At 37.2% G+C, this 26,597-nt stretch overlaps 1 protein-coding gene across 1 annotated transcript in view; it reads right to left on the bottom strand.

Annotated features, from left to right (window-relative positions):
- NOTCH2 (notch receptor 2) overlaps positions 1–26,597 on the bottom strand; it is a 279,864-nt gene that overhangs the window by 136,690 nt on the left and 116,577 nt on the right. The window contains exons 3-4 of the mRNA XM_053693095.1: positions 8,858–9,111; positions 6,418–6,753 (exon numbers count right to left, since the gene is read on the bottom strand). Coding sequence (XP_053549070.1) covers positions 6,418–6,753; positions 8,858–9,111 — 590 coding nt within the window. The remainder of the gene's footprint in view (positions 1–6,417; positions 6,754–8,857; positions 9,112–26,597) is intronic.

The following is a 26,597-nucleotide window of genomic DNA, read 5'->3' as shown; positions in this document are numbered from 1 at the left end:
AAATAAAATTAAATAAAAGGTAAAATCTATTTAAAATATTGAATAATACATATTGCAATGGTCTCTATTAAGTATAAACCCTGATTAACATCCATTTAAATAGACATTAAAGAGACAAAAGTATGGTCGCAAATAGCCCATCGTCATTGGCTCTGTATAATAGGCTGTACAGAATTTTCAATAAATATGGTACAAAAAATAAACTTGTGCAATGTATTTTCATTATTTAATATTTCTTTAATATTTTTGTAATTTAACAAAATACAATGTAATTGTATTTTATATATACTGCCCTGCAGAGAGGCTGTAATCGATCTTGAATTATTCTGTAACTTTGACTTTGCAACATTCTACTTTGATCAGACAGGAGCTCCTGTATATATCATTTATATAGCCCATCTGGTTGTGTTTTTGTAATAATGTATAGTTTTGCTTATTTTAAATAACATTGTGCTGAGTTTCAGACTCCTAACCAAGCCCCACAGTGTCAGATGTATACTGATGTATACAGACTCCTGCTGACTCCTGTTTATATTATCTGTGTTTTCATATGCAGGGGAGGGGGAGTGTCTGCCTTTCTTGTTTTACCAGCCCCTTTCACTGGGTGTCCCAGACTAACCTCATCAACAGTGCTAAATTGGGAGCTTCTAAGTAAGTTTTTAAAAGGTTTTATGCTGGGTGTTTATATCAGTATCTGTGCATATTCTTCTGTATAATAATGTCTATTACATGCAGTTATATGAAAATTGGTAGATACTGAGGCTTTTCAACAAGTATATCACTGGACAGCAAAACAATGAAAATTTTGCAAACAAAATGACAGTTTTAAATGCTTTTAAAATATGTATTTGTGTGTGCATATCTCTTGCAATACAGTGCTTCATATCACATATGGGTTCATTTCTCTTTAATGAACAGAAAATAAAACCACAGACCAAAGGATATTTCAGAGTTCTAAAATTAACTAAATAATCTCATACGATTTCTGCGTCTTTTGGCTAATCTCTTCCTTTTTTTACAGCTTCTTTAAACTTAAAAAGAAACAAACCATAAAGAAATGAGTTCATTAGATCAAAATGAAATGAAATTCAAACCTTTTATTTCATGATTCACATAGAACACATAATTTCAAACAACTGTCTGGTTTACTTCTAGATCAAATGTCAGTCAAGTCCCCAAAAAAACTTTCATGATTTAAATAGGGCATGTCATTTTAAACAACTTTCCAATTTACTTTTATCACCAATTTTGCTTCATTCCCTTGGTATTCTTAGTTGAAAGACTGCCTCTGATCTGAATGCATTTTGACCACTAGAGGGCATTAATTCATGGGTTTCATATAGATAACATTGAGCTCATGCACGTGAAATGGCCTAGGAGTGAGCACTGATTGGCTAAAATGCATGTCTGTCAAAAGAACTGAAATAAGGAGGCAGTCAGCAGAGGCTTAGATACAAGGTAATTACAGAGGAAAAATGTGTATTATTATAACTGTGTTGGTTATGCAAAACTGGGGAATGGGTAATAAAGGGATTATCTATCTTTTTAAACAATAACAATTCTGGTGTTGACTGTCCCTTTAAATGGACATTCCGGGCAAAATTTAAATGCACATAGATTAATTACATCTTTAAATAGAAACATAGGGGCCGATTTATCAAATGTCAGGCGGACATGATTCGCTGCAGCGAATCATGTCCGACCGGCATTGCTAAATGACGATTTAACATTGCACAAGCATTTCTTGTGAAATGCTTGTGCAATGCAGCCCCCTGCACATTCGCAGCCAATCGGCCGCTAGCAGTGCACGTCAATCATCCCGATCGGATCAGGATGATTGCAGTTTGCCATCTAACTTAAGTTTCCAGCGAGCCGGAAACTTCGGGGTAGATTGCAGCAGCCGCTGCTTCGTAAATCTACCCCATAGTTGCAATATACATGTATTAGCAAAAATGTTTCAAGTTAAATTTATCACTGTTTTAGTGTTACCATTTTTCTCTGCATGTGCATGTGAAGCATAGCTAGATATTCTCAGTGCACCAGCATTTTAAATATTGCAGCTGCTCAGAGCACCAGTGGGGCTTGTATCATGTCAGCAATTAACAAATTGTGTCATTACCAGATGGAACAAGCACCTTAAGTTCTCTAAGATTGTGTTGTGTTTAAAATGATGGTACATGGTGCATACTTAAATAGCACTTTTTAAACAACTATAGCTTTTATTAGAAGCATTTTTGCCAACGTATATTACATAAAATGTATCTATTCAAAACTGAAACGCATCCATGTGGATTCCAATTTTGGCTGGAATCTCCCTTTAATTCTCTTGGTATCTTTTGCTGAAGCAGCAGTAATGCATTATTGGGAACTAGCTGAACACACTGAGTGAACCAATGACAAGAGGCATTTATGTGCAGCCAACGATCAGCAGCTGGTTTTCAGTAATGCATCGCTGCTCCTGAGCATACCTAGGTATGCTTTTCAACCAAAGATACAAAGAGAGCAAAACAAATGAGACAATATAAGTACAGTAGAAAGTTGTTTAATTGCATGCTCTATCTGAATCATGGACGTTTCATTTTAATTTTACTGTACCTGTATAATTCCAAGCATTTATAAATAGTATAGTTTTTATTTTTCCTATTCAGACTTATTATCTTCATCAAACCTGGTGTGATGACATTATTGTTGCATCTGTTTCTAGATATATCAGATGTCCAGGGGCCCTAAACAATCTGTGCCATATAGGTATAGTCTGTAATATTTGCATTTTATTTATTGCTATCTTTTGCTGTAGTGTTATTAGCTATCTATATACAATTATACACACACATACTTTTTCCATATATGTTTCTTGCATATGGTTATTCTAAAAAAAAGTAGCCGACCTACTCAATAAAGGGCCCTGGTGTAAAAAAGTTTTTTTGCCCCCCCCAAGGGTAATTCAGTAGTAAGCAAGACTAATAATATACATGGCGCTCTGCTTAATAATTTTGAGGATATTCTCCTGCATTTTGCACTAATAAAAGTCTTCTCTGCATTAAAGGACCGGAAAATTCACTAAATTTGCATAATCAACAAATGCATGATAACAAGACAATACAATAGCACTTAGGGGTATATTTATTAATGTGTGAGCGGACATGATACGATGTAGCGTATCATGTTCGCCGCACATCGATAATTCTTAAGAACTGCTGGTGCAATGCCGCACCCTGCAGATTCCCAGCCGCTAGCAGGGGGTGTCAATCAACCCGATCGTATTCGATCAGGTTGATTTCTGTCCGCGGGCTCAGAGCAGGCTGAGTTATGGAGCAGCGGAAACAAGGGGCATCAAGCTCCATACGGGGCTTGATAAATCGGCCCCTTAGTCTGAACTTCAAATGAGTAGTAGATTTTTTTCTGAAAAATTTCAAAATTAGGTTTATTTCCACTGCATCATGTGACAGCCATCAGCCAATCACAAATACATATATATATATATATATATATACGTTTATTCTATTAATTCTTGCACATGCCCATTTGGAGCTGGTGACTCAAAAAGTGTAAATATAAAAAGACTGTACACATTTTGTTAATGGAAGTAAATTGGCAACTTGTTTAAAATTGCCTGCTCTATCTGAATCATGAAAGTTTAACTTTGACATGAGTGTCCCTTTAAAGGGATAGTCTAGTATAAATTAAACTTTCATTATTCAGATAGGACTTTTAATTTTAATCAACTTTCCAATTTACTTTTATCATCAAATTTGCTTTTTTCTCTTGGTATTCTTAGTTTAAACTAAACCTAGGTAGGCTCATATGCTAATTTCTAAGCCTTTGAGGGCTGCCTCTTATCACTAGCTTTTTAAATCTCTTTTCAACACAAAGAGACAGAAAGTACACGTGGGCCATTTAGATAACACGGTGTTCAGGCACAGGGGGTTATTTAAGATCTAGCACAAAACAATGCTAAATGCAGGACATTAGATAATAAACAGTCACAGTCATGTGATCAGGGGGCTGGAAGAAGGTTCCTAGATACAAGGTAATCACAAAGGTAAAAAGTGTATTTATATAACTGTGTTGGTTATGCAAAACTGGGGAATGGGTAATAAAGGGATTATCTATCTTTTAAAACAATAACAATTCTATGATAGACTGTCCCTTTAAGATTGTACACATTCTGCACACTTCTAAGTAAAGACTGAATGCTATTGGTCCCCCAGCACTTGGGCTTTGGTGCCACTGTAACTGCTGCACCAATGGTAGGTCCCGTGACCATCCCTGCTAAAAAATATTATGTACTGAAAACTTTAATCCAATGGGTATCTTTTTAATATAGCCAACCACAAACGTATACAACTGAGTAAAAACAAACGTTTTATATTTTGTTGCTGCAAGATATTATGTGAATCAGAAACATTTCATGATATTCTAATTTTTTTTAAAGTTTTTCTTTTCTCTGTTTCACATCATTTTTCTTATTTCCCGTTAGTTTGTTTTTACCTCCTGCCATTTTCTCCTTAATGCATTTCTTAATTACTTCTGAAACTATCAGTTTAATGTGGCTGAATAGGCCACACTTGCTAGTTTAGAATCAAAGAACTCTCCACTTAAAAGTATGGAAACTCTTATTTCAATCAAAGGTTTCCTTGTGGGTATGTCTTACTACTTAAAGGGACATAAAACCCAAAAATTGTCTTTCATTATTCAGATAGAGTATACCATTTTAAACAACTTTCTAATTTACTTCTAATATCTAATCTGTTTCATTCTCTTGGCATTATTTGTTGAAGGAGCAGCAATGCACTAATGGTTTCTAACTGAACACATGGGTGAGCCAATCACAATCAATATATATATATATATGCATCCACCAATCAACAGCTAGAACCTAGGTTCTCTGCTGCTCCTGAGCTTGCCTAGATAAACCTTTCAGCAAAGGATAACAAGAGAAGGAAGCAAATTAAATAATAGAAGTAAATTGGAAAGTTCTTTGAAATTGTATTCTCTATCTGAATCATGAAAGAAAAGCGTTGGGTTTCATGTCCCTTTAACAAACTTAGGGCTAGATTATGAGTAGAGAGATACTTTGCGCTAACGCTCGCATGTTGACTTTGCAAGATGGAGGTTTTTTAGATGCCTCGGGTAGCACACGTATCACAAGTTGAAAATAAAACGTTTTTGCATGAGCGCTACGTGCTAAAAGCTGAAGTGTGAATATTGTAACAGCGTTAACCGATTCCCCCATAGACTTCAATGGAGTGATAAAACACCCTTACTCACGCGCTAACCCGACATGAAATAGGAATATTACGCATTTCACATTTCTCTTTTTAGTCGAGTGCAACAGTTAACTAGAGCTCTGAAGTCTCGCTATCCCAACACGCGTTAAATTTAATTATGCGCTAACAGATGTGTTTACTTTCAACCTGCAATACAGTTAGCCACTCGTACCCTTAGTACCTAGTTGGTTGTTCAATTTCTACTTTTATGGCTGTCATATACATCCTGGTTCTTTTAAACCTAGCCTTCAAAAATACTTATATCCTGCTGGCTTCATTTACAACTTTTTCAACAGGTCAGTGTTTACCTTCTGCACATATAATAAACACAAAAATACTTTGGCAAAAGTTACTTTTGCTCTCATAGTTGGAATGGTAATGTAAACCCTCTTACAGAGCTTATTAAAGGGACAGTAAACATCAAAAATGTTATTGTAAAAAAACAATAAGATACTGAATAGCCAGAGTTTTCTAAGCGGAAATTTAAACAGTTTTATAAAAACTTTAGAGTGTAATCTGGCCAAGTCTAATTGAAGACCACAATCACCTGATAACGGAATTTGAATGGTAATAAATTTACATATCTCAGATAGACAGATAGAAAGATAAATAGATGGATAGACAGACAGATAGATAGGGCTCCATTTATTTAACAGCAGATGCTGCTTCGGAGCCCCCTCGCTGCTCCTTGTGGCGGACTGAAATCCTCCCGATCCAATAGGAACGGGATGATTGGCAGCCCCTGATAGCAGCCAATTAGCCGCTAGTGAGCAGGGGACAGCATTGCACAAGTATTTCACCAGAAATGCTTGTGCAATGTTAAATGCCAACAGCGTATGCTGTCAGCATTTAGCGAGGACGAGCTGACATGATTCGCTATAGCAAATCATGTCCGCTCGACAATTGATACATTTACCCCACAGTCTGTTTTTGTTCCCCAGTCTGCCTGTCTGTCTATGTATTATTTGTCTGCCTATCTACTTATCTGTCTGTCTAGTTTACAAAAATGACTACTTGTTTTATGCACAAAAGACTGTTCATAAACATTAACCAAGTAAGAAGGTGGTTGCATGTGGCGTGCTCTGAGCGGTAGAACAGCTTAACTCATTTATTCCATTACTTCTACAATTAAAACAATAATGCTTACCTGGAAGGCAGTTGCACTCATAATCAAAATCACTTGTCTGCCGGCACGTGCCACCATTCATGCAAGGTGACGGAAAGCAAGGGGCAAACTGTCTCTCGCACTGCTGTCCAGTGTAACCTGGCTGACAATTACATCTGTAGGAGCCAAGTAGATTTTCACAGGTTCCTCCATGTTTGCACAGCCCAGTCACTTCACACTCGTTTATATCAACGTCACACTTGGGTCCTTTATAACCATCTGTACAGGTGCAGGAATATTGGTTTTCATTGGGGACACAAATGCTTCCATTGTCACATGGCTGAGATGAACAAGCATCAATCCATTGGCAGTTTTTCCCTGTCAAATGAATATATAAGAAATTAAACAATGCTTTATGCATATCTACTGACAATACTTTTCCCAAATTCAGACAGAACTCGGTCGGAACTATTTTTTACTTTCAGTGCAATTTTTTTTTTTTTGGTGAAAATTTTCTGTAGGTCATTTTGATATTAAATTAAATTTTAATTCAGGCAGTTACACTAAAGCGCCAGCTCAATTGCAATGTGTTGATTGACTGCATAATAAAGCAATAAAGCATTGCAAATTAGCTGCAGATAAATAAACATTGTTTGTTATTTTTTAAGCTAAAAATGTAGTAATAAAAAAAGATGCATTGCTCACAAGATCGTCTTACATTCAGGAGTCACAGCTTTAAAGACCCGAAAAGGCTAGGGGCGGAATTAAAAAAATCTGTAAGAGCCAGTCATCAATCAATTTGCTTCCACTTTGCAGACTGTTCCGTATTTGACTGTTCTCTTTAAACAGCGCTTCGCTCTAGCTGCACTGTTAAGGAAAACGTACACTGCGGCCAGATCACAGCGCTGTTTGAAAAAAAGCAGTCTGATGTGAAGAATTGATTTAAAACAAAATTGATAATAGTACCTGCATGTGCCCCGTTCTTTCCCTTAGGGGACAGAACCAAGAGAGGCAATTCAGACCCAAACCTCTCTCCTACTTAATAGTACCAGAGTATTTTCCCACAAGATTGCTTTAGAGAATCAGGTCATAAAACTGTATCCACTTAATTGGCGGAACCTAACAAGGACGGCTGAATACTGTTCAAAACACAAACACTGGCATAATATTCAGAATTGAGTATAAGCACTAAAAACTCTACTTTGCAATCTATGTCTACTTATGCCACAAATGTCCCACATTTTGAGGGACAGTACTAAAATAGAAGCTCAGTCCTTAATTATGCTCTTCTCTATCACTATCCCACTTTACAAATAAAAATGATTTTATGGTGATCACTTCAGCAAACTGCTCATTTTACAGTTTAACGATTTTAGCACTAAATGTAAGAGCCCAAACACTTTCACAGAAACCCTAATATTTTATACCTGTATTATACATGTGAAACAAATGCATTAAACCCAACCAAAATAAAGGCCAGTTATAAACAATTCAAACACTCTGTATTGAGAAAAAGGAAAAGACAGACAAGTTACATTAATGTGTTATATGCTCAATACCTCAAAACAGGTCAAGATAGACTTTATAAAGGATGGTGGACTTACAGAACATATGCTGCAGAATATATATATATATATATATATATATATATATACACACAGGTAGCCCTCAGTTTACGCCGGGGTTAGGTTCCAGAAGGAACGGTTGTAAATTGAAACCCAGTTTATAATGTAAGTCAATGGGAAGTGAGGGAGTTAGATTCCAGGCCCCTCTCAAAATTGACATAAGTAACACCTAATACATTATTTTTAAAGCTTTGAAATGAAGACTTTAAATGCTAAACAGCATTATAAACCTAATTAATCACACAACAGACTGTATCATTAAACTAAGTTTAATGAACAAAAACATTTTTTTACTTGCATTTTTCTGCAAATAGTTGTCTGCATTGTTAGCATGTTAGATAATATTGGATCTGCACCTATTCTATGCATTTCAATTTGGACTGATTAAGCAGTTAGGCACCCTCACCTCAAGCAAAGATAATAGGGAAGTGGCTGCTAGATCTTGCTGCTTTGAAAGCTGCTCGATAGCTAAAGTCTGTTCTGTGTACACAGATTAATTTCAGACCTGCTAAGCTTACATAACTTTGCTGCAACACAAGCGGACAGCTCCACCTACTGGCTATTTTAATTAGTGCACTGCTTTTCAATGCTTTTCGATAGCAGTCACATGACTGAAAAAAAAGGTTTTTATTCTGAAACTGCGCAAATTGAACCGGCGTAAACCGAGGGATACCTGTATATATATATATATATATATATATATATATATATACACACACTTTCTTGACAGTCCTTTTTGCATGCAAAATATGTTTCTTATATTAGTTTTACATTTTTAAGTTCATAGTAAAGAAATTGTACATGCAAATCCATTACTATTTTTATTAAGAAGCATAGAGCAAATGAAGCTAGCTTACCTCTCCATCCAACAAGACAAGTACATTCATAGGTTTCTAATGTAAGCAAGTGACAGGTCCCCCCATTCAAACAAGGTTCTGTTGTCGAGCAGATGCTAGCTGTCGGATATCTGCAGTCTTCGCCAGTGTATCCCGGGGAGCAGGTACACACGCCTTTAGACGGGTCAGCAGAGCAGGTTCCTCCATTGTGACAAGTAATAGATCTGCATGGATTTTCCTGCTGGCAGTATTCACCCACATACGCTTCTGGACATCTATATAATATAATATTTAAAAAAACGTTACAGAAGTAAAATGGAAGAAATTACTCTACTCTTGACTTTCACATCCCTGTAAAGGGACATTAAACACTTTAAGACGGTAATATAAAATTATAAATTGTATATATATATATATATATATATATATATATATACACACAACTCTGCAACATACTTTTTTGTACCTTTTTCCTGTAATTCCATTCTGAAATTGTGAGCTTTCCAGTTCCTGTTATGAATGGAAGTGCAGAACACTTCTATATTAAACACAGCCATTGGCTGCTGCTAACTCTAGTGATCTATTTATAACTGGCCCTAATTGGCCCCAGCAGAGAAGGTAACCTAAGTTACAACATGGCAGCTCCTATTGTTTCATAGACACTAAAACGTTAGACTTATTTTATCAATATTTAAACAACTAACAAATCTTTAAAAAAACAAATCTACATGGTATTCACAGACAATTTTTTTATTTGAATGCATCATTCTATCTAGCATTTATTTAGTGTTTAATGTCCCTTTAAATCATAAATGTAGAAGAACTAATTTTTAGCCATGCCTAAGGTTCCTCAATTTTTTGCCAGTGAGTGGAAGTTCTTTGTATTAACATAAGCCACACAGTTAAACAGATACAAAAATAGCTACATATGATCAAATTCTAATTACTGTAATTGTACTGGATTCTAAGAAATAAACCAATTTTCTGTTGAAAATAATCATCTAAATCAGAGAAAGTGCCTTACCAGCAAGGAAATGCTACTGGTATGCGCATCAGCCTTTAGCCAAGCAATAATGAAACAAGAGGTTAAAGGGATATTATTTTGTGATTCACACAGAACATACTATTTTTTAAAAGTTTCCAATTCACTTCTATTATATAAATAAAAATATTGCTCCCATGATATTCTTTGTTGAAGAGAAAAGACATCTAGAGAACTACATGGCATAACATTCTTGTAAAACTGCTGCCATATAGTGCTCAAGAAATGGGCCGGCTCCTAAGCATGTCTGTGCTTTTCAACAAAAGATACTAAGAGACTGAAGAACAATTTCTAATAGAAGTAAATTAGAAAGTTGTTTAAAATCACATGCGCTATCTGAATCATATTTAAAGGGACATACAAATGCAAAAAGAATATGCTCAGGCATCCTATTGTTGCACTATTTCTTGCACATAATTTTTTGTTCAACCCCTGCAAAGAAATTAAGCACATAATTAAAGTCAGCTGCTGAGCAAAAATGAATAGCTGTGAAATAGCTGAACACATCTGGTGAGGCAATGACAAGAGGCATATGTGTGTAGCCACCAATCACCAATTGGCTTCCAGTAGCGCATTGCTGCTAAGTAGCATATGCTTTTGAAGAAAGGATACTAAAAGAACAAAGAAAATATAACAAAAGTGAATTTAAAAGTTGCTTAAAATGATATGCTCTATCTGAATCATGAAAGTTTAAGTATGATTTTCATGTCCCTTTAAACCCCCTTAAAAATGCAAATTACTAGAGGGATATGGTAAAGGAGAGGCGGAGGAAAACACTAAGGGCTCTACATATCAAGCCCTTCTCTCCACTGCAGGTTCACACAAGAGGTCAGTATTTATCAAGCAGCGGTCATCAGACCACTGCTTCCCTGCTTGAATTTCAATCTACTACTTCTCTTCCGATCAAGGAGATTGACAGCTCCTGCCTGCGCGTGATTGGCTGTTGCAGGGGGTGTTGCATGCAAGCGCACAGGATTGCTGCCCTCCAGATTAGATGCCTGGCGGACAGGGGCGAATATGTACGCACCTGTCCGGCCATGTTTGATAAAAAGTAGATAACAGTATTAACCCAATCCTCCCTGGGAACAAGCAACATTTTCAGATGTATTTTACAACAAAAGGCAGCAAAATAAATAATGAATGTGTTTTGCAATAATGTTATACTTTAAAATATGAAACATTTTATGGGTTATTACATTTTGAGTTTAGTGGCTCTTTAAATAAATAGAAAAAATATATACATTCATGCAAGAGTTTTTGCTCAAATGCATCAAAACAGGGAAATTCCTGGTTTCACTAAATTCTAAAGTTGAACTTTTTTATGGTAAAGTGTGCAGTTTAAGTTTTGAATTTCCGCTGAGCAAGTGCTGAAACCAAGAATTTCCCTGCGTTTTCCATTTGGGGGGAAACACGTGACCCTCAACCAATCAATTTCCTAATTTTTTTAAAATGTATATGATGGAAGAAAATCCAAAATCCCTCCATGTGTAATGTATTGCAGGTATTCAAACTAATACATTAGCCAGGCACACAAATCCCCATTTAAAGGGACAGTATACTGCAAAATAGTTTTCCCCTTAATGTGTTTCCAATGACTTGTTCTAGCTGCAGAATATAAAATGTAAGAGAAATTGCTTCTTTAAGTTTTGTTTTGTATATGAAATAGCTGGTTTTGTTCTTTGACACCACAACCCATCAAAATGGGTTGAGCTTGTATGAAAATCTGATTTCTTTCATGTAATTAGCAAGAGTCCATGAGCTAGTGACGTATGGGATATACATTCCTACCAGGAGGGGCAAAGTTTCCCAAACCTTAAAATGCCTATAAATACACCCCTCACCACACCCACAATTCAGTTTTACAAACTTTGCCTCCGATGGAGGTGGTGAAGTAAGTTTGTGCTAGATTCTACGTTGATATGCGCTCCGCAGCAAGTTGGAGCCCGGTTTTCCTCTCAGCGTGCAGTGAATGTCAGAGGGATGTGAGGAGAGTATTGCCTATTTGAATGCAGTGATCTCCTTCTACGGGGTCTATTTCATAGGTTCTCTGTTATCGGTCGTAGAGATTCATCTCTTACCTCCCTTTTCAGATCGACGATATACTCTTATATATACCATTACCTCTGCTGATTCTCGTTTCAGTACTGGTTTGGCTTTCTACAAACATGTAGATGAGTGTCCTGGGGTAAGTAAATCTTATTTTCTGTGACACTCTAAGCTATGGTTGGGCACTTTGTTTATAAAGTTCTAAATATATGTATTCAAACATTTATTTGCCTTGACTCAGAATGTTCAACTTTCCTTATTTTTCAGACAGTCAGTTTCATATTTGGGATAATGCATTTGAATTAATCATTTTTTCTTACCTTCAAAAATTTGACTCTTTTTTCCCTGTGGGCTGTTAGGCTCGCGGGGGCTGAAAATGCTTCATTTTATTGCGTCATTCTTGGCGCGGACTTTTTTGGCGCAAAAATTCTTTTCCGTTTCCGGCGTCATACGTGTCGCCGGAAGTCGCGTCATTTTTTGACGTTATTTTGCGCCAAAAATGTTGGCGTTCCGGATGTGGCGTCATTTTTGGCGCCAAAAGCATTTTGGCGCCAAATAATGTGGGCGTCTTATTTGGCGCTAAAAAATAAGGGCGTCGCTTTTGTCTCCACATTATTTAAGTCTTATTTTTTCATTGCTTCTGGTTGCTAGAAGCTTGTTCTTTGGCATTTTTTCCCATTCCTGAAACTGTCATTTTAAGGAATTTGATCAATTTTGCTTTATATGTTGTTTTTTCTCTTACATATTGCAAGATGTCTCACGTTGCATCTGAGTCAGAAGATCCTACAGGAAAATCGCTGTCTAGTGCTGGAGCTACCAAGCTAAGTGTATCTGCTATAATTTTTGGTATCTGTTTCTCCAGCTGTTGTTTGTATTGCATGTCATGACAAACTTATTAATGCAGATAAAATTTCCTTTAGTACTGTTACATTACCTGTTGCTGTTCCGTCAACATCTAATTTTCAGAGTGTTCCTGATAAACATAAGAGATTTTATTTTTTAAATCCATTAAGAAGGCTATGTCTGTTATTTCTCCTTCTAGTTTACATAAAAGTCTTTTAAAACTTCTCTTTTTTCAGATGAATTTTTAAATGAACATCATCATTCTGATACTGATAATGGTTCTTCTGGTTCAGAGGTTTCTGTCTCAGAGGTTGATGCTGATAAATCTTTGTATTTGTTCAAGATGGAATTTATTCGTTCTTTATTTAAAGAAGTATTAATTGCATTAGAAATAGAGGATTCTGGTCCTCTTGATACTAAATCTAAACGTTTAAATAAGGTTTTTAAATCTCCTGTAGTTATTCCAGAAGTGTTTAATCTCCCTGATGCTATTTCTGAAGTAATTTCCAGGGAATGGAATAATTTGGGTAATTCTTTTACTCCTTCTAAACGTTTAAGCAATTATATCCTGTGCCATCTGACAGATTAGAGTTTTTTGGGACAAAATCCCTAAGGTTATGGGGCTGTCTCTACTCCTGCTAAATGTGCTACTATTCCTACGGCAGATAGTACTTCATTTAAGGATTCTTTAGATAGGAAAATTGAATCCTTTCTAAGAAAAGCTTACTTATGTTCAGGTAATCTTCTTAGACCTGCTATATTTTTAGCGGATGTTGCTGCAGCTTCAACTTTTTGGTTAGAAGCTTTAGCGCAACAAGTAACAGATCATAATTTTATAGCATTATTATTATTCTATAACATGCTAATAATTTTATTGGTGATTCATCTTTTGATATCATTAGAGTTGATGTCAGGTATATGTCTCTAGCTATTTTAGCTAGAAAAGCTTTATGGATTAAACTTGGAATGCTGATATGTCTTCTAAGTCAACTTTGCTTTCCCTTTCTTTCCAGGGTAATAAATTATTATCTCAACTGTTTCTGGAAGGAAGGGAACTTTTTTACCAAAGGATAAAAAATCTAAGGTAAATTTAGGTCTAATAATCATTTTCGTTCCTTTCCTCAAAATAAGGAACAAAAGCCTGATCCTTCATCCTCAGGAGCGGTATCAGTTTGGAAACTATTTCCAGTTTGGAATATATCCAAGCCTTATAGAAAACCTATAGCCAGCTCCTAAGTACCCATGAAGGTGCGGACCTTATTCCAGCTCAGCTGGTATGGGGCAGATTACGTTTTCTTCAAAGAAATTTGGATCAATTCCGTTCTCAATTTCTGGTTTCAGAACATTGTTTCAGAAAGGTACAGAATTGGCTTCAGTTAAGGCCTCCTGCTAAGAGATTTTTTTCCTTCCCGTGTCCCAGTTAACACAGCAAAGGCTCAGCATTTCTGAAATGTGTTTCAGATCTAGAGTTGGCTGGAGTAATTATGCCAGTTCCAGTTCTGGAACAGGGGCTGGGGATTTATTTTATCTCTTCATTGTACCAAAGAAGGTCAATTTCCTTCAGACCAGTTCCGGATCTATCAATATTGAATCGTTATGTAAGGATACCAACATTCAAGATGGTTACTGTAGGACTATCCTGCCTTTTGTTTAGCAAGGGCATTATATGTCTACAATAGATTTACAGGATGTGTATCTGCATATTCCGATTCATCCAGATCACTTTTAGTGTCTGAGATTCTCTTTTTAGACAAGCATTACCAGTTTTGTGGCTCTACCGTTTGGCCTAGCCTCAGTTCCAAGAATTTTTTTCAAAAGTTCTCAGTGCCCTTCTTTCTGTAATCAGAGAACAGGGTTTTGGTATTTCCTTATTGGACGATATCTGGGTACTTGCTCAGTCTTCTCATTTTCGAAGAATCTCATACGAATCGACTTGTGTTGTTTCTTCAAGTTCATGGTTGGAGGATCAATTTACCAATCAGTTCATTTATTCCTCAGACAAGGGTAACCTTTTTAGGTTTCTAGATAGATTCAGTGTCTATGACTCTGTCCTTGTCAGACAAGAGAAGTTTAACATTGATATCAGCTTGTCAAAACCTTCAGTCACAATCATTCCCTTTGGTAGCCTTATGCATGGAAATTTTAGGTCTTAGGACTGCCGCATCAGATGCGATCTCCTTTGCTCATTTTCACATGCGACCTCTTCAGCTCTGTATGCTGAACCAATGGTGCAGGGATTACTCAAAGATATCTCAATTAATATCTTTAAACCGATTATACGACACTCTCTGACATGGTGGACAGATCACCATCGTTTAGTTCAGGGGGCTTCTTTGTTCTTCCGACCTGGACTATAATCTCAACAGATGCAAGTCTTACAGGTTGGGGAGCTGTGTGGGGGTATCTGACGGCACAAGGGGTTTGGGAATCTCAGGAGGTGAGATTTCCGATCAATATTTTGGAACTCTGTGCAATTTTCAGAGCTCTTCAGTCTTGGCCTCTTCTGAAGAGAGAGTTGTTCATTTGTTTTCAGATAGACAATGTCACAACTGTGGCATACATCAATCATCAAGGAGGGACTCACAGTCCTCTGGCTATGAAAGAAGTATCTCGAATTTTGGTTTGGGCGGAATCCAGCTCCTGTCTAATCTCTGCGGTTCATATCCCAGGTATGGACAATTGGAAAGCGGATTATCTCAGTCGCCAAACGTTGCACCGGGGCAAATGGTCTTCACCCAGAGGTATTTCCTCAGATTGTTCAAATGTGGGAACTCCCAGAAATAGATCTGATGGCTTCTCATCTAAACAAGAAACTTCCCTGGTATCTGTCCGGATCCCGGGATCCTCGGGCGGAGGCAGTGGATGCATTATCTCTTCCTTTCAAGTGTCATCCTGCCTATATCTTTCCGCCTCTAGTTCTTCTTCCAAGGGTATTCTCCAATATTCTAAGGAATGCTCGTTTGTCCTGCTGGTAGCTCCAGCATGGCCTCACAGGTTTTGGTATGCGGATCTTGTCCGGATGGCCTCTTGCCAGCTGTGGACTCTTTCGTTAAGACCAGTCTTTCTGTCTCAAGGTTCTTTTTTCCATCAGGATCTCAAAACCTTAATTTTAAGGTGTGGAGTTTGAACGCTTGATTCTTGGTCAAAGAGTTTTCTCTGACTCTGTGATTGATACTATGTGACAGGCTCGTAAATCTGTATCTAGAGAGATATATTATAGAGTCTGGAAGACTTATATTTCTTCAGGATGGTTTAGATAAAGGTTTGTCCGCAAGTTTCTTGAAAGACAAATCTCTGCTCTTTCTGTTCTTTTTCACAGAAGGATTGCTATTCTTCCTGATATTCATTGTTTTGTACAACCTTTGGTTCGTATAAAACTTGTCATTAAGTCAAATTTCTCCTCCTTGGAGTTTTGAATTTGGTTCTGGGGGCTCTTCAAGCTCCTCCTTTTGAACCCATGCATTCTTTGGTCGTTATATTACTTTCTTGGAAAGTTTTGTTTCTTTTGGCCATCTCTTCTGCCAGAAGAGTCTCTGAATTATCTACTCTTGTTTGTGAGTCTCCTTTTCTGATTTTGCATCAGGATAAGGCGGTGCTGCGAACTTCTTTTGAATTTTTTACCTAAGGTTGTGAATTCTAACAACATTAGTAGAGAAATTGTGGTTCCTTCATTATGTCCTAATCCTATGAATTCTAAGGAGAAATCATTGCATTCTTTGGATGCTGTTAGAGCTTTGTAATATTATGTTGAAGCTACTAAGTCTTTCCGAAAGACTTCTAGTCTATTTGTCATCTTTTCCGGTTCTAGAAAAGACCAGAAAGCTTCTGCCATTTCTTTGGCATCTTGGTTGAAATCTTTATTTCATCATGCCTATGTTGAGTCGGGTAACACTCCGCCTCAAAGGATTACAGCTCATTCTACTAGGTCAGTTTCTACTTCCTGGGCGTTTAAGAATGAAGCTTCGGTTGATCAGATTTGCAAAACAGTAACTTGGTCCTCTTTGCATACTTTTACTAAATTCTACCATTTTGATGTGTTTTCTTCTTCTGAAGCAGTTTTTGGTAGAAACGTTCTTCAGGCAGTGGTTTCAGTTTGAATCTTCTGCTTATGTTTTTTCATTAAAATTTTATTCTGGGTGTGGATTATTTTCAGCAGGAATTGGCTGTCTTTATTTTATCCCTCCCTCTCTAGTGACTCTTGTGTGGAAAGATCCACATCTTGGGTAATCATTATCCCATACGTCACTAGCTCATGGACTCTTGCTAATTACATGAAAGAAAACATAATTTATGTAAGAACTTACCTGATAAATTCATTTCTTTCATATTAGCAAGAGTCCATGAGGCCCGCCCTTTTTTGTGGTGGTTTTGATTTTTTTGTATAAAGCACAATTATTCCAATTCCTTATTTTATATGCTTTCGCACTTTTTTCTTATCACCCCACTTCTTGGCTATTCGTTAAACTGAATTGTGGGTGTGGTGAGGGGTGTATTTATAGGCATTTTAAGGTTTGGGAAACTTTGCCCCTCCTGGTAGGAATGTATATCCCATACGTCACTAGCTCATGGACTCTTGCTAATATGAAAGAAATGAATTTATCAGGTAAGTTCTTACATAAATTATGTTATCCTTATGTAATCTATCTGAATCATTAATTTTGACGTTAACCCTTTAATGACCCTGTATGTCGCTAGGTTTTTCAAAAGACCAAAATAGCATGGGTCTTGACGCCAGTGGTAAGACTGGGCTACTATGACCTCCATCCAGAAGAGTGCTATCTCGCTGCTGATAGCGAGACTGCACTATCAAAAAAACAAGGCCCATAGAAAGACCAGCAACGTACCCTGTAAGAGGTTAATGTCCGTTTAAGGAACACAGTCGCCAACAATGACTTATGTCTATGAAAAGGGCGATGTAATGGAGATATGGTTGCAACCTCGTTTTCCTGGACATTTATGAGTTACACATGCTTCAGGGTGTGTAGAGCGGAACATGAATTGCACCCCTAGACAGCACATGAATAGTGATCCTGCACAGCACTATTCATGTTAAACCCTGCAGCATGTGCAACCGTAAATGGCGGTCACATGTGCTTTTGTAAATGCTTTTATATATTTTTGTTTAATATTTAAACTTTTTCAATGAACTTCTCTTGGTTTTAAACACTTCTAAGATCTATTGTGCTTAGGTCATGTTTTTGCCATATGTACAGACACCCCTTTCTATTGCAAGGTCTGGTACCATTCTGACTTATTTCCTTTTCTAAACAACATTTTTTTTTTCTTGCAAGTGAACACCGCACCCAGTTTGAAGCACCAATTTAAAGCTGTGCAGAGAATGCGGTGAGGGGGAAGAGACAGAAAGAAAAGAAAAAAAAATTCTCCTTTTTAGCATTTTTTTCTATCATGTGGGCAAAATGATTCAGACAGCTGCTTTTTATTAAAGCTTCTCTTTGTAACAGGCAGGGTTCCAGAAAATTTAGCCCAAAAACAAAAGAGAACTGATTTTAACTCTTGCTGCAAGTAAAGAAAAAGGGGAGAAAGTTTAAAGTAATTACTCATTGCTAAATATATTTATTTTGTAATTATGTATGCTTAGACATAAAATCCCTAAAAAATATTTTATGATTCAGAGCACATAAGTTTAAACAACTTTCCGATTTACTTTTATTAGTAAGTTAGCTTATTTTCTCTTAGTATCCTTTGTTGAAGGAACAACAATAAATTATTGGGAACTAGCTGAACACATCTGGTGAGTTAATGGCAACAGTCATATTTGTGCAGCAACCAATCAGCAGCTAGCTCCCATTGCTGCTCTAGAGGCTACCTAAATATGCTTTTTAATAAAGGATACTAATAGAATAAAGCAAAGTAAATTGTAAAGGTGTTTCAAATTGAATTCTGTATCTGAATCAATAAAATGTTTCCTTTTAACTTTGCGGTCTCTTTGTTCAGAATATGTAATTTCATTGAAACAAATATAAACATTTTATAATATGATTTTTTTAAGAGAGACTGAAGTAAAAAGAACAGTCAACTATGAATTTAAAGGGACAGTAAACACCTTGTAATCACAATACTTTTTTTGTTGTGTTGCTATAGAATAGACCTTTAGACTGCAGCTCTTCCAATCGGGGAGATTGACAGCTCCTGCCTGCTCCTGATTGGCTGTGCACGGGCAGGGGTTGTACGTGAGTGCACAGGAGCTGGTAAATGCAGGCAACGAATGGATTGCTGACCACCAGAGGAGAAGCCAGGCAGACAGGGGCGAATATGTATGCCCCTGTCTGCCCGTGGATGATAAAACAAGCTCTATGGGGGCGGTTTATCAAGTCCTTTCGGCAGGCTTCGCCTGCCTACGACTGCAGGTCCTCACAAGAGAACCTGCATGTCGTATTTAACAAGCAGCGGTTATCAGACTGCTGCTTCCCTACCCTCTAAGGTGGCGAATTTCATTATCAGCAGTCTAGTCCGACCGGGGTGATTAACAGCTTCTGCCCACACGTGATTGGCTGTGCCCAGTCATGGCAGGGAGTGGGATTGCACGTGAGCGCAAAATAGCGCTCGTGTGAAATGCTGAATTCCGCCAGGGGAATTCAGCCCGCCAGAGGTGAGCTGCGCCAGACAGGGGCACGTATGTGCGCCCCTGTCCGCCTCAGCTTGATAAATCTCCCCCTATATATAAAAATCTCAAGGTGTTTACTGTCCCTTTAAGACGGTGGATTTTAGTGCTTTATGAGATTTATGAAGGTATTAGCAATAATGGACACGGGTGAAGCTATGCTAGCAGAGGGCAACCTTATCACTATCTTTCCAATGTTTATCTTTAAACGATAAGACTTCCTCCAGAAGAAGCTATCAGAAAGAGATTTGTTGACATAAAAAGGTGAGAGATCTGAGGTTGAAAGATACACTTGAGGGTCACCAATGTAGATGTGATTAGGAAATTGAAAGGGGCTTATTACTTGGCTATGGAAAAGGTGTATACATGGTTAACAACAGAGGACCCAGGAGAGGGCATTGAGTTAACCCAATAATTATTTATGTCCCTTTAACATCAATTAAAGGGACATCAAATTGCAAAATCAAATACTCTAATGGGGTTAAACATAGAGCTAAAGTTAGCATCAGAACATCTGAACTTATCTGGTGAGCCAATGACAAAAGACACGTGTGTAACCACCAATCACCCGCAGGCTTGAAGTAGTACATTGCTACTCCTGAGCCTCTCCAGGTATGCTTTTCAACATTTAATAGCAAAAGTAAACTGAAATGTCTCTTAAAATGGAAAGCTCTATCTGAATAATATTAGTTTAATTTTTACTTTCACATCTCTTTACGTCATATCCCACACTAGCATTAAGGGGTTAACACAGAAGTTTTCTTCCGTGGATCACTGCCAATTGTGTAATCTAGTTTATAACTATGTCAACTTTATCAAACTAAATATATACATTTTCAATTTCAGGCTCAAATAAGGTCACATAAAATTGGCTGCTAAGTATAGAAAAATAGCATTATTTAAGAAACAAGAATAATGCATAAAGGAAGTACAGTTTAAATATCGTTGGAATCCACTATGGAAGATGAAATTAGTAACCAAACACACACAGCTAAACACATAGAAGATAGGTGCCAAGTCTTTATTTACCCTGATATTTAAAGTGTAACGTTGGTTGGGCTTGTATAAAGGAATCAGCAGTGTTGATCAATACTTAAAGTGAAGGTAAAGTTTAGGTAATCCTAATATATCTATGCATTCTTTTAACATTGGATAAACTAATCTCTAACTTTATTCAATAAAAAAAAAAGATATATTTTAATTTCATTCCGAATTTTTCCTACTGTTCCATTGATAGATAACTCCTCCCAACCTCTATTTCCGGATTTGAAGTGCCGTGACGTATAGTGGGGTCCCACTCGCTCTATATGCAATCTCAGAAGCGCGTTCACGGTGAGCACTGCGCAATTCTGAGCTTCCCCTCACTAATGCGCATGCGATAGAGGTTGAAACCAGTCTCATATGTTGCCGTAAACAAAAGAAGTACGCATGCGCGAAACGGGAACGCGCGTGTAGACAGAGCAAAAAATAGAATGTAGCACATGCGCAGTGTATCGAGTAGGCGGATGACGTAGGGTCATGGCCGCCTAACGGACACAATTTCAACTGGCTAATTGAAAAATGTTACTCAAAAAGAAAAAAGAAAATTTAAAAATCTAATTTTGAAATCGGAAAAATGTGAATTAAAAGTGAGATTACAGGATTTGTAAAATTATGACAAAGTCCTATTCATTTAGAGAAAAGGTTTGAATTCTGGATTGTCAAGAAGGTAACTTTACCTTCACTTTAAAGGAACAGTAAAGTCAAAATTAAACTTTCATGATTCAGATTGGGTATACAATTTTAAACAACTTTCCAATTTACTTCCATTACCTACATATGCACACTCTTTTTATATACACACTCTCTGAGGCACCAGCTACTACTGAGCATGTAAAAGAGTTCACAGAATATATGCCTTTTGTGGTTGGCTGGTGGCTGTCACATGATGCAGTGGGAGGGAAAATAGAACAAACTTTAAAATTTGTCAGAAATAAATTTACTGCTCAATTGAAATTCTAATTAAAGGGATATGAAACCCAAAAATGTTCTTTCATGGTTCAGATAGCGCATGAAATTTTAAACAACTTTCTAATTTACTCCTATTATTAAATTTTCTTCATTCTTTGGTATCTTTTGTTGAAAAGCGGGGATGATTAGGAGCCGGCCTATTTCTGGATCACTATCTGGCAGCAGTTTTGCACGAATCTTATCCATTTGCAAGAGCACTATATGGCAGCACTATTTCCTGCTATGTAGTGCCCCAGATGCCTACCTAGGTATCGCTTCAACACAGAATACCATGGGTACAAAGCAAAATTGATAATAGAAGCAAACTAAAAAGTTTTTATAAAATTGTATGTTCTGTCTGAATCACTAAATATTTTTGGGGGGTTTCATTTCCCTTTAAATGCTTTTGCATTATCTTTTCATTTTGCATTTACTGATTATACTATCCTACTGTGTTTAGTAGTCCTTTAACCCCTTAGTGACTAGACCAGTTTTACATTTTCTTACCATTAAGGACCAGGTCTATTTTTACATTTCTGCAGTGTTTGTGTTTAGCTGTAATTTTCCTTTTACTTATTTACTGTACCCACACATATTATATACCGTTTTTCTCGCCATTAAATGGACTTTCTAAATATACCATTAATTTTATCATATCATATATTTTACTATAAAAAAATTATAAAATATGATGATTTTTTTTTAAAAAAAAAACACTTTTTCTAACTTTGACCCCCAAAATCTGTCACACATCTACAATCACCAAAAAACATCCATGCTAAATAGTTTCTAAATTTTGTCCTAAGTTTAGAAATACCCAATGTTTACATGTTCTTTGCTTTTTTTTTTTGCAAGTTATAGGGCAATAAGTACAAGTAGCACTTTGCTATTTCCAAACCTTTTTTTATTTTCAAAATTAGCGATAGTTACATTGTAACACCGATATCTGTCAGGAATCCCTGAATAACCCTTCACATGTATATATAAATATATTTTAGTAGACAACCCAAAGGGGCCGGTTTATCAAGTGTCTGTCCAACATGATCCACTCAGCGGATCATGTCCGACAGACATCGCTGAATGCCGACAGCATACACTGTCGGCATTTAACATTTCTGGAGAACTGCTTGTGCAATACTGCCTCCTGCAGATTCACGGCCAATCGGCCGCTAGCAGGGGGTGTCAATCAACCCAATCATATAAGATCGGACGGATTAATCTCTGCAGCCTCAGAGGCAGCGGATGAGTTAAGGAGCAGCGGTCTTAAGGCCGCTGCTTCTTAACTGCTGTTTCTGGCGTTGTGATTGGCTGATGTCTGTCACATGATACAGGGGGACAGAAAATGGAAAAAAAAATTGTCAGAAAAACATCTACTGCTTATTTGAGTGTTATTGCCTTGTCTTTTTATTATGTACTTGTTAATTATAAAATTCTACTGCATTGAGTGGTCCTTTAATCACCCTTTTAAATTGTAGCTTTTTAGCCCCAGCTGCGGGCGCCCACCAGGAAATCTTCTGGTATCCTGGTAGGCCAATCCAGGCATGCTAATGGAGCTGTGGACCCAGATATGCAAACAAAATGCTGTATACACATTGGGGTAGATTTATCAAGCAGCGGACCCCCAAAGTTTCAGGCACGCCGGAAACTTAAAGGGACAGTCAAGTCCAAAAAAAACTTTCATGATTCAAATAGGGCATGTAATTTGAAACAACTTTCCAATTTACTTTTATCACCAATTTTGCTTTGTTCTCTTGGTATTCTTAGTTGAAATCTAAACCTAGGCGGTTCATATGCTAATTTCTTAGACCTTGAAGGCTGCCTCTAATCTAAATGCATTTTGACAGTTTTAGTTCATGTGTTTCGTATAGATAACATTGAGCTCATGCACGTGAATTTACCGAGAAATGAGCACTGATTGGCTAAAATGCAAGTCTGTCAAAAGAACTGAAATAAGGGGGCAGTTTGTAGAGGCTTAGATACAAGGTAATTACAGAGGTTAAATGTGTATTATTATAGCTGTGTTGGTTATGCAAAACTGGGGAGTGGGTAATTAAGGGATTACCTATGTTGTAAAACAACAAACATTCTGGTGTTGACTGTCCCTTTAAGTTAAGAAGCAGAGGTCGTAAAACCGCTGCTCCTTAACTCGTCCGCGACCTCTGAGGTTGCGGACAGCAATCAACCCTATCAGATACGATCAGGATGATTGACACCCCCTGCTAGCGGCCGACTGGCCCCAAATGTACAGGGGGGGGCGGCATTGCACAAGCATTTCCGATGTTGGGCGGACATGATCAGCTACAGAAAATCATGTCCGCCTGACACATGATAAATCTACCCCATTATCTTTCTGCTGTGCCATTCAAAGCAAGGATATCTTGTAACTTCACAAAAACACATTAAATTCACTAAAAAAAACAAAGCCTGTAATTTTCATCAATATCTAGCAGGCCACAGAAAAGTCTGAATTATGTCAGTTTAGTCCTTAAGTCTAAGGCAAAAAGGTCAGCTATCCTAAAACAATATATTAGGCTTATATATGATAGTCTGTTGGCGGTTTCCTGTATAAAAGCATTGCTGTCTCTTGTTACTGTAGAAGACTTCCAGAAAACACACATATTAACCAGATATCTAATGTTTCATGTTCTCAGTTTCCCATAGGAAAATTAGCAGTGAATGGAACATACTGCTCTTATGTATTTTCAAAAGTTTCCACCTTCTGATGTATTTCAATTTTTACTGCCGAGCATCCTGGGCAAAATCTTTATGAAATCACGCAGCTGAAAAGCAACAGGAAGTAAGCAACGAGAATAAATTAATGAGCCTTTCTCTGGTGACAGCTTAAATATAAACTAGACCTATTATTCATAAATCATAAGCTTAATGTTGATTAGGCTGGAAAAACAAGTTATGTTATATACTAATGCTATTAATATGCATCTCTAGAGCACTCTCCACTTTCCATTAAAGGGATATTAAACACTAAATAAATGTTAGATAGAATGAATCACTCAAAGAAAAGATTAGTCTAATAATAACATGTAGATCTTTTTTTTAAAGTTTAAAGGGACATAATACGCATATGCTAAATCACTTGAAACTAATGCAGTATAACTGTAAAAAGCTGACAGGAAAATATCACCTGAGCATCTCTATTTAAAAAAGGAAGATATTTTACCTTACAATCTCCTCAGCTCAGCATAGTAAGTTCTGTGTAAAAAATTATACTCAGTTACTGTCCAGCTGCAGGTAAAAAAAATTTTTTTAAAAATTAAGAAATGAACAGCAGCCTATCAGCATAAACAGTGCTGATGTCATGAACTCTTTTACTTTGATGTCATGAGATTTCACTTAACTCTCATGAGATATCATAGTAAACTTCCTTAAACTGAATAGGGAAATAACATGATATTCAGTGCACCAACATTTTAAATACTACAGCTGCTCAGAGCACCAGTGGGGCTTGTATCATATCAGCAATTAACAAATTGTGTCATTACCAGAGGCACAAGCACCTTAGGCTCTCTGAGCAATCTCCTCAGCTCAGCATAGTAAGTTCTGTGTAAAAAATTATACTCAGTTACTGTCCAGCTGCAGGTAAAAAAAAAATTTTTAAAAAATGAAGAAATGAACAGCAGCCAATCAGCATCAACAGTGCTTGATGTCATGAGATTTCACTTAACTCTCATGAGATATCATAGTAAACTTCCTTAAACTGAATAGGGAAATAACATGAGTGTGCATGAGGCTCACTCCCTTAGCTGTCCCGGGACAGACATACTGATTTGCTGCTTAAAGTCCTTTACAATGGGGTGTGAATACTTAGGACATTTTAAGGTAAAATATCTTTCTTTTTTACATAGAGATGTTCAGGTGATATTTTCAAGTCAGCTTTTTACAGCTATGCTGCATCACTTTCAAGTGTTTCAACATTTGGGTATCATGGCCCTTTAATTACTTTAAATATTGACAAAATAAGTGTAAACTTCTAGGGGCCGATTTACCATTGTGCGGGCGGACATCGCATACGCTGTCGGCATTTATCATTGCACCAGCAGTTCTTGTGAACTGCTGGTGCAATGTTGCCCCCTGCACATTCGCGGCCGATAGCAGGGGGTGTTAATCATCCCGATCGTATCTGATCAGGATGATTGCTGTCTGTCGCCTCACGACCTCTTGCGACCGCTGCTTCTTAACTTCTGCTTCAGACGGACTTGAAGCTGAGTGGGTCGGAAGCAGCATCCGCTGCTTCATAAATCGACCCCCTAGTGTCTATAAAGCAAAGGGAACTGTAACTTAGGTTTCTTTCTCTGCTGTGGCCAATTAGGGACAGTTATAAATAGGTCACTAGAGTGTGCAGCAAATGGCTGTGTGGAATATAACAGAGTTCTGCACTTCCATTTCCAACAGGGACTGAATGAAATTAAAGGAGATGGCGACAAAATACATTTTTTTATATATTCAGTTTATCATTTAATATTACCGTCTCAAAGTGTTTAATGTCCCTTTAAAGAGACAGAAAAAAACAATAGTGTGCTTGGATTCTAATGTGTAATACTATATTAAGCAATCAATCAGCAAGCGCTACCCAGGTTCTGAACCAAAAATGGTCCGTCTCCTAAGCTTACATTCCTGCTTTTCAAATAAAGATACCAAGAGAATGAAGAAAAGTTGATAATATGAGTAAATTAGAAAGCTGCTTAAAATTGCATGCTCTATCTGAATCAGGAAAGAAAAAATGTGGTTTTCATATCCCTTTAACCCATTGGTCTCAAAAGACAGGCCCTGGGGCCATATGCGGCCCCATAGATAGTTTCATGTGGCCCTCCCTTGTTTAAGGTAAACCATTAATTTATTTTTGGGTTCTAAGAACTGTAACTAGTTGATGTTCTATATAGGCACTCAAAAGATAAATATAAAGACAAGAGTTTAGTGTAGACTCCCACCACGCACTGCTTGGATAGATGTCACTTTTCTTTCATGTAATTAGCAAGAGTCCATGAGCTAGTGACGTATGGGATATACATTCCTACCAGGAGGGGCAAAGTTTCCCAAACCTCAAAATGCCTATAAATACACCCCTCACCACACCCACAAATCAGTTTTACAAACTTTGCCTCCTATGGAGGTGGTAAAGTAAGTTTGTACTAAATTCTACCATTTTGATGTGTTTTCTTCTTCTGAAGCAGTTTTTGGTAGAAAAGTACTTCAGGCAGCTG

Source organism: Bombina bombina, chromosome 10 (assembly GCF_027579735.1).
Source record: "Bombina bombina isolate aBomBom1 chromosome 10, aBomBom1.pri, whole genome shotgun sequence".
Classification (NCBI taxonomy): domain Eukaryota; kingdom Metazoa; phylum Chordata; class Amphibia; order Anura; family Bombinatoridae; genus Bombina; species Bombina bombina.
The sequence above is the reverse complement of the archived record's forward strand: the minus strand, read 5'-3'. Positions and strand labels throughout refer to the sequence as shown.